The sequence below is a fragment of the Mesoplodon mirus genome (assembly GCF_964341445.2).
Source record: "Mesoplodon mirus genome assembly, chromosome: 17".
In the NCBI taxonomy this organism is placed as follows: Eukaryota; Metazoa; Chordata; class Mammalia; order Artiodactyla; family Ziphiidae; genus Mesoplodon; species Mesoplodon mirus.
Window position 1 is genome coordinate 70,945,263 of NC_138993.1, and position 8,644 is coordinate 70,953,906.

An 8,644-nucleotide genomic window follows, 5' to 3' on the forward strand; every position below is an offset into this window, starting at 1 on the left:
CCCAGACAAGGGCTCGAACCCATGTCCCCTGCATCGGCAGGCAGATTCTCAACCACTGTGCCACCAGGGAAGCCCAGTCCTCGTCTCTTCATAAAAAAGCCTCATCCTTCATTTTGCTCCCAATTTTCTCTTGTATATTTGCCTATTTTTACTACCTGCAGGAATCTAATGCTGTGTCACATTTTTCTTTCCTCCTGTTATCAGGCTAAATGACTTCTTTTTATACTTACATATAATTCCATGAATGATATATCTACTGAATTAATTAAAATATCTCTTCCATGCCCTTGATGAAAAATGTAGGATATAATGTAGCCAAGCTCTCCTGTAAAACTTGACCTTGACGTCAACATTTTTCAACTTCAAGAGGGTGTTTCCTAAGCCCATTTAATTTGATATTATGTTTCATCAGTGAATGAGTGCATCCTAATTTTTCATGGTGAAGTTCGTGTGCTTATAATATTTACTAAGACATTAATAACTTTGAAGTATTCACACGAAGCATCCAGATTACTGACATGATAATACGCTGTAGGAGTATTACCAAATAAAAGAGTTCCTGCTCCGTAAATTGGCTTAATTGGTTCTCATTTATCTCCATAGGGTATAGAATTCTTTCATGAAAACATAGATGTTGTAGATTCAATTGCAATTTCTTAGTAAAATAAAGTATTTGCAATACTTAGGATGTGTGTGTGTGTGTGTGTGTGTATGTGTGTGTGTTAAATCTGTAAGATTGTAAAATAGGACTATCAATTCCAGCTAGTATGGATCCATGATCCATGGAACCCCTTCATGTTCTAGCTTTATTTGTAATTCTTTATACCTTAAGAATTTACTTCCACTTTAGATATACTCTATATTTTTGGCCAGTCCTTCTATATTCATTTTCTATTGTTGCATATCAAATTATCCCAGACTTACTGGGCTTGCACAGCACACTTTATTATTTCACCATCTCTGGGTCAGGCTCCAGACAAGGCTTAGCTGAGTTCTCTGCCCAGGATCTACCCATGCTGAAGTCAGGCTATGTTCTCATTTGGAGGCTTTACTGGGGAGAATCCACTTCCCAAATCATCCAGGTCATTGGCAGAATGTATTTTCTTTTGACTGTATCGCTGAGGGTCTTAGTTTCTTACCAGTTGTTGGCTAGAGACCACCCTCAGCCAACCATATGGCCCTCTTCATAGCAGGTTACAACATGGCTGTTTGCTTCTTCAAGGCCAGAAAGACAGTCTCTCTCTCCAGGTTGCTAGGATGGAGCCTTATATAATGGGATATAACCATGGGAGTGACCTATTCTGTTGGTAAGAAGCACATCATAGTTTCCACCTCCACTCAAAGGGAAGTGATTATAGAAGATGTGATCTGTTGAGGTTCCCCTGAGGGTTTGTACAAGACAGGACACTCTCCCATTGCATTGAGGAAATCCATCAGTTTAAATACACCAAATATCTATTTTTTTGTTTGTTTATCAAAATATTTTATTTTAGGAGACCCCCTCAAAAAAAGACCCTCCACATCTGACAGATGCCCAACAATACCCTCGGCCTTTTTTTTTTTTGGTCTTTTCTGTATTTTTTTTTCCTTTTTAAATCAACTAAAACAATTTGATGCTTAAAATAAAAGACAGGAGTATTTCCCAATCAGACTTTAGTCAAGAATATATATATACTTTTTGATCCTGGGGACGGCAGGGGTGGGGAGGATGCTCGGCAGACTTGGTGTTCCTGGCGACAGTAGGAGGGCGGGTGTCGAGGTGCGACCGACCCGGTGGTGAGGACGTCTGACTGACGAGCAGAGGGAGGACTCATCATTTACATAAAATCCAGCCAGTCCTCACCGCGCTGCTGTGGGCCCAGCCGGCTCGCCGGACTTCTGCTCTGGGAAGGGGCTGCTTCAGTCTGGGATTCAGCGTCATCTTCGTTATGTGTGTGGCTTCTTTTCCAGCTGAGAAACTTTTTTTAAATTATTTTTAAAAAGAATCACAGCCAAAATAAGACATTAACTGCAAAATCCAAAATGGCTGTGCTTACCCTATTTATAAAAACAAGCGAGTCTCTGCCTCGGGGAGCAGAGCCCGGGCTACACCTTCCCGGGGATCTTGGCCCGCTTGCGGGCAATGGCGTCCTCCACGGCCTTCAGCTGCTTCAGCAGCTCCTCCTGCCGGGACAGCGTGCTGGCCTTCCCTGACTTGGTGCCCGTGGACGCGCTGGTGGCAGCACTGGTGTCTGAGGCTTTGCCGGGCACACTGGTGACCTTGCTGGAGCTCTTGGACTGGGGGGACAATGGGCGCTTCCTGTCTGTCGGGGCCGCGGGTGCCTTGGAATTCTGGCCCCTCTGCCGCTCTGGCTTCGGGGAGCTGAGTCTCCCACCTGACTTTCGGTCCTGAGAACCTTGGTCCGGGGAGAGGTTGGCCCTCTTGGCTGGAGGTGGGCTCTGCCTGTCCTTGTCTGAGGGCTCATAGCGATTCCTGCCTCCTTTATCAGCAGCCTTGTTCAGCAGAGTCAACTTGATCTCCTTGTGGGCGATGAACGCGGCTGGTGGGGGCTGGCCGGGCGGTGCCTGCTGGGGGTTGTGGGCTGCTGGGAGGACCTGCCGCCTGCGGGGGTTTTCGAGGGTTTGGGCGGCTGCGTGGACGGATCCCGCTTCTGCTTATCTGCTTTCACACCGTCTTCTTTCTTAGACTTTACTTTCTCCTTCTTGGTCTGGGCTGGGGTGGGGACCCACGAGCTAGCCGAGGACACGGGGCTTGCCAGGTCCGCATACATGTCGTCCGAGTCCACGCTGTGCGCTGAGCTGCTGCTCGACGTGGCGCTGGACACGGAGGGGACGCTGCTTACGCTCAGGGACCTGGATCTGGAACTAGAGCCGCTGACAGTCTGCCTCCTGGGTGGGCTCCTGGCCTGCCGCTCCCTCCTCCTGGCTTCCCGAAGGTCTCTGGGCTTGGGGGCAGGAGCGGTGGTTTTGGGGGCCTGCAGTGGGGCTGGAGGTGGGGCTGGCTTCTTCAGCAGCTTCTCTCTGGAGGAATTAGAGGCAGAGGCCGATGAGGCTGATGTTTTTCGACGCTGTCATGCCCGGCTAGGGGAGACCGATACCCCAAGTTTCTTCTTGGGAGATTTGGACCGGCGCCAGGGGTCCTTCCACTCGTCAGCTCTCTTCACCTGGGGCCCGGCAGAGGCCATCTCCTTCTTTGGTGGCTCAGCTTGACGGCTTGGTGGCTGCGGGGAGTGGGCCTTGGGCTTCTCCTCCTTCTCGCGCTCCTTGTCACGCTCGTGGTGCTGTCTGTCCTTCTCGTCCCACTTGGCGCACTCGCGCTCCCACTCCTCCTTCCGCCGCTGCCGCTCCTTGTCCCGCTCGCACTCACACTCCCGCTGCTGCTGCTCCCGCTCCCGCTCCCGCTCCTGATCCTGCTCCCGCTCCCGCCGTCTGTTCTCTTGCTCTCGTTCCCGCTCCCTTTCCCGGTAGTTATGGTACGGCTCCGCTTCTGTGTACTGCACCTGGAAATTCTTGTACTGCCTGCCACACCAGAACCGTTCTATCTCATAGTCATAATAAGGGTCTGCGTAAGGCTCAAGTGCTGTGTCTCTGACATCTCTTGTGATCAGATAGTTCCAATCTCGGAAAACTTCGTTTTCTTTGTCAAACTCCCGTTCATCTTCACCAATGATCACCGTAAACATTTTCTCTTCAAAGTCAGGCTCTTGTTCTTTTTGAATGGTTGCTTTTTTTAAAACCTCCTTTGCATTCCGGAGTCCTCGTTCCCAATCGCTCTCTGTAGGGGTCTCTGGAGGGGGTGGAGGCAAAATTTCATCCACTCCTGGCCCACCCCACGGGTTGGCAGGCATCAGAGGGTGAGGTCCGAGAGGCGGGGCACCGTTGGGCGGGAAAGGTTCGGCTTTGGTGACGAGGGAGTAGTTGCTCTTGTCGTTGACTCCAAGGTGTATAAACCTGCAGTTCATGCCCCAGGTACAGTTCCCTTTAACCTGGCCTCTGAATGGTATGGAATTTCATATTGGTGAAGGAGGAGTGGACAATGGTGTCACAACATCTTTCATGAAGAATCGGCAGGTGGAACAAGGCCTCACCTTCCTGTCACTGGGGTCCTTCACTTCACCCTCCTGCAGGTCATCATCATCGATCTCTCCGTCGTTGATCTCTCCGTCGTCATCCTCTTTTCTTTTCTCCTTGGTGGCCTCCACTGGCTCCCTGTCCTCCATGCCACGGACGCCCGCCTTCCCGTCCTCCCCGGGAGCCCCTTCTCCCCTCTCCTCGTCATCCTCGGGCCCGGCCTTGTCGGTATCATCCTCCTGCGTGGCGGGGGCCGGCTTCTCGGGGACCTCCTCGTTGTAGTCTAACTCGTGCTCATCCAGATCCCTGGTGACCGACGAGGCCTCGTCCCTCAGGTCGCTGGTGCGGTCTTCCTCCCCTTGGTCCCCCTCGGCCTGTGGAGGGCTGGCCGGGCCCCTGCTCAGCTCCTGAGACTCAGAGTCCCAGTCCTCCTCATCAGGGCGACTCTCCTCTTCCTCCTGCCTCATTCCCGGGGCAACGTTCTCCTCGTCCTCCATGTCGGAAGCCCTCTCCCCCGCTCCATCCAGATCCTGCTCAGACGCGCTTTCCTTCAAGATGTCATCATCCGAGAGCCTCTGCTGCTCCTCTTCATCCTCTGGAGAGAGAGGGTCCAGGTCAGAGCTCTTGGCCACATCCATCGGTACCCATGGTTCTCAGCGCAAGGGCAGAGAGGGGGCCACAGCTTCGCAGGTGTCGGGTCAGCGCGGAGAAGTCCCTCAGCCTTTCCGCTCCTCACAGGCTCCGGCTTGAGGCGCGACGCGGGCGGAACAAACGGGCTCCACTACCCACGGGGGCTGGCCATTGTGCGACGCCATCAGGCCGTGACGGTTGTCTGCGGGCCGGCGGGCTTCCCTCGCTTGCCACGCCCTCTGTCTGCTTCCTTCCGGCCTCCGCGCTGCCGCTTATGTGCGGCCGCGCCCCCGCGGCGCGCGCCCGCCCGAGCGAGCACGGCACCACCAAATATCTATTTTATCCACATTTTTCTGTGTTTCATATGGGAGACAGGTTGTTCTTAGGTTACTGTTACTGTTCCTTGCTGCTATATCAAGGGTACTTTCTGGAAGGGAACACATGAACTGGAAATTTTGAGACTTGAGAACAATAATGAATTTTTTGGTCTCTTCTTTCTTATTGGTACCTTCCAGTAGAATGTTATCAATATTCTTTAAACTTGCCCAATTTTAACTGCATGGGATTTGAGTGGCTTATATTACTCTATATAAAATAGTGATAATGACAATAATAATACCAATTGCTATTATTTGCTCTGTGTGGTCCTTGTAAATATTGTCATTTACTCTTTATAGCATCCCTGAAATGGAAGCATCACAACATCCATTTTCAGAGATGAGAAAACTAGGATTAGAGAGTTTTGTGCATGTGCCCAAAGTAAAAACTCATAATTAGCAAAATGTGTTTTTTAACTGAGGTCTGGCTAAAACCAAAGCACTCATGCTCATTAGAGTTAGTTTAATGTGATAAAATACTATATGGATGTTCCTAAGAAGAAAATTATCTTTCTTTTTTTATTTAAAGAAACTTTTCTGAACATACCCAACATCTAGTATATTGTTTTCTCTTTTTGATTTGGGAGCCTAATGAATAGTACCATTCTGGAATTCTAGAAGTGTCCATAACAGAATTGCTCAATCCTGGACTTCTGACATTTTGTGTTAAAAATTGCTGTGTTTTGAGGGGCTGTTCTATGCACTGCACTATGTTTAATGGCATCCCTTGTGACCAACAAAAATGTTTCCAGACATTGCCAAACGTTCTGGAGGTGAGAAGTGGGAGGTGTCAGAATCACCTGGGTTGAGAACCACTGTTGTACAGCGAACTCTAGTCCCTTTAAAGCTCCTGACTCTAGCTCTGAGACTTTCTCCCTAGGAATATTTTTATGATGGTGTTTCTCTAAATATGATATGATATCTACCATTTTTCCCCTTCATTTACACCTTTTGAAAACCAATGTTTTTTTATGATTACCTGTGTTAATTTATCATTTAAATAATTGCATATTTTATTTATCAAATATTGAAATAAAGCCAGGAAAAAAGAACTTCCTTGGACAGACTTGGAATCCACTCTAATTTCCTGCCATTCTAAAATCCTAGCAGCTTTGTCCAAGAACTGATTTTTAACCCTTTCCATGTCAAATGTAACAACTCCTGCTATTCAAGTTCTGTATCTGACCCAGTCTCAAAACCCATTTTTGTTTTAGCAACTAAATTGTCTACTTTCCCGTGCTTGCTTTGCAAAGCAACGTTAGTCCCAATCTTGTTTCTTGCTTAATAACACCCTCTCTTTCTGTTGACATTTATGTTGAACGTTATTTGCTGTTTGACTAGTGGAGGAGACTGGTATTATCTAGGCTAAAGTGAGAAAGTTGGTCCCCCTGAGAATAAACACATGTATATATCTTCATCATTAGCTGGGACATTAATTTTATACCCTATTTAACCTAGAAAATAAATTTTATATTTGTGGGTAGATGTCCTTATGCAGTTTAAGCCTTTAAAACAAAGTTTAAAATGAAAAAAATAGAGAAGAAAAAATAAACTTTGAGTTAAAAGAGAACAGGGCAATTCCCAAGCTTGGAACTTTCTCAGTAGTCTCTTTTCATAGCATATACAGAATGATAAATGAGATTTGATTGTTGTTGTTTGTTTGTTTCATTCAAAGATATGAGCATTTGATTCTATTCTTTGTTTACTTTATCAGGATATTTCCTCAACCAGAACAATATAGCTCCTTTATACCCTAATTCTATGATCATTTTTGTCATATTTTGGTTTTGATTTTTTTTTTTTTTTTTTTTTTTTTTTTTTGCTGTACGCGGGCCTCTCACTGTTGTGGCCTCTCCCCTTGCGGAGCACAGGCTCCGGACGCACAGGCTCAGCGGCCATGGCTCACGGGCCCACCCACTCCACGGCATATGGGATCCTCCCAGACCGGGGCACGAACCCGTATCCCCTGCATCGGCAGGCGGACTCTCAACCACTGCGCCACCAGGGAGGCCCTGATTTTTTTTAATTGAAGTAAATGTTCTTTGATTTTCCTTTTTTGGTATGCTTATTTATTTCTTTTGTTCGTTAGTTAAGCAAGCATAATTTAGAAAAGTGAAATTTGTTTCTTCACCTTTTTCACCTGCTTGGAGAAATAAAAATTTGTATTAATTCTGAAAAGGCTGGATATAAATTTACATTTGTACCATCACTGAAAAAATGAAAAATACTAAGAAAATAATCATGTAAATCAGAATACGTTGGAAATATTTACTCTCAAGAGGAAGTAAATATAAGGATTGTGATTATAGTGATAGCAAAAGGACTGTTTTATAAGGTGAGCAAGTAGGTAAGGAACTTCAAAGTCTATGCTACCTGTGAACCTAGGTGGAAACTTGTCTGAGCAGGGTTCCCATTTATCACCTCTATCTTGATAGTGTTGATAAAATCAATGTTATAAATCGAATTACAGTTTAAAGCAGTTTTAATACCTTCAACATATTTCTAATTCAGAAGGACCTCGTCTCGGTTTGTATTCATTGCTTTTCTGCATGTAAGTGTATATTGTGTATACATGCACATAGAGAGTGGATCATGTGCTGTGGTTCTCTCTCTTTTACTATTTGTGCATGTCAATTAGGATTTAAATTAAATTCTAAACAATGTCATTATTTCACTTTCAAACACATGTTAAAATTGCACTTAGATTTGTCATTGCATGTGCAAGGTTAGATCCTCTTGCTATGTAGCTCTGGATCTTATATTTGATCCAAAATCTTCTTTCTAAGAAAGCATATTTCTCATTTCTTCGTGTGATATCAGTCTGTCTTTCTTCCTCCTTATCCTCCCTCTGGCACCCCTATGGCCTGTTGGAACATGGTTAGGAATTGAACTCCATGATATTTCTGTCAATCAGGGTGGTCTCAGTTATACTATAGTAAAAACAGTGGCCTCCCAATCTCAGTGTCTTAAAGCAAGAAAGGTTTTATTTTTGCTCTTGCTGTGTGTCTAGAAGGGGTCACTGGGGATTGCCTTAGACATCACCGCCACTCTGGGTCCTGTGCTGATAGAACAGCCACCACCTGGAACACTGTCTCTGGCAGAAAGAAAGAGAGACCAGTGAATTGCACATTGGCTCCTTAACTATTCTACTAGAAGTGTTTCTTACATTTCCATTCACATTTCACTGGCCAAAGAAGTTAACTAACTGCTCCTTACTTCTTGAGTACAGAGAACATGATTCTTTGATTGCCCTGATGGAAAGTGAGACATACGTGTGAGCAACACCAATGTAATATTGACAATCACCACTTATTCTTTAGTTCACAAAATATTAAGTTCACTCTTCTTCCTACATGCAGAACACACTAACCTCCCTCCCAAGCTACATGGCTTAAAAGTCTGATCCAGTCACTGGGTCCAACTCAAAGCCCAAGAGATTTAAATCATGTCCAGTTCTCAGGAGTGCCCTCTGAGACTTGAGACTTGTGAACTCAGGAGACACAAAATTTGCTATCCTCCCCTCCCCTTTATACTCCTGATATACATCTGCAGTACATGTTCTCATT

General features: G+C 46.0%; 1 protein-coding gene across 1 annotated transcript; it reads right to left on the bottom strand.

Moving 5' to 3' along the window:
- Positions 1-2,085: 2,085 nt before the first annotated feature.
- On the bottom strand, positions 2,086-4,777 carry LOC309792680 (zinc finger CCCH domain-containing protein 18-like; the record flags this gene model as incomplete). The annotated part of the gene is given in 4 exon segments (XM_082602422.1): positions 2,086-2,576; positions 2,579-3,071; positions 3,075-4,010; positions 4,014-4,777. Coding segments are annotated over 4 exon segments (2,616 nt in total). The 5' UTR covers positions 4,710-4,777.
- Positions 4,778-8,644: the final 3,867 nt, after the last annotated feature.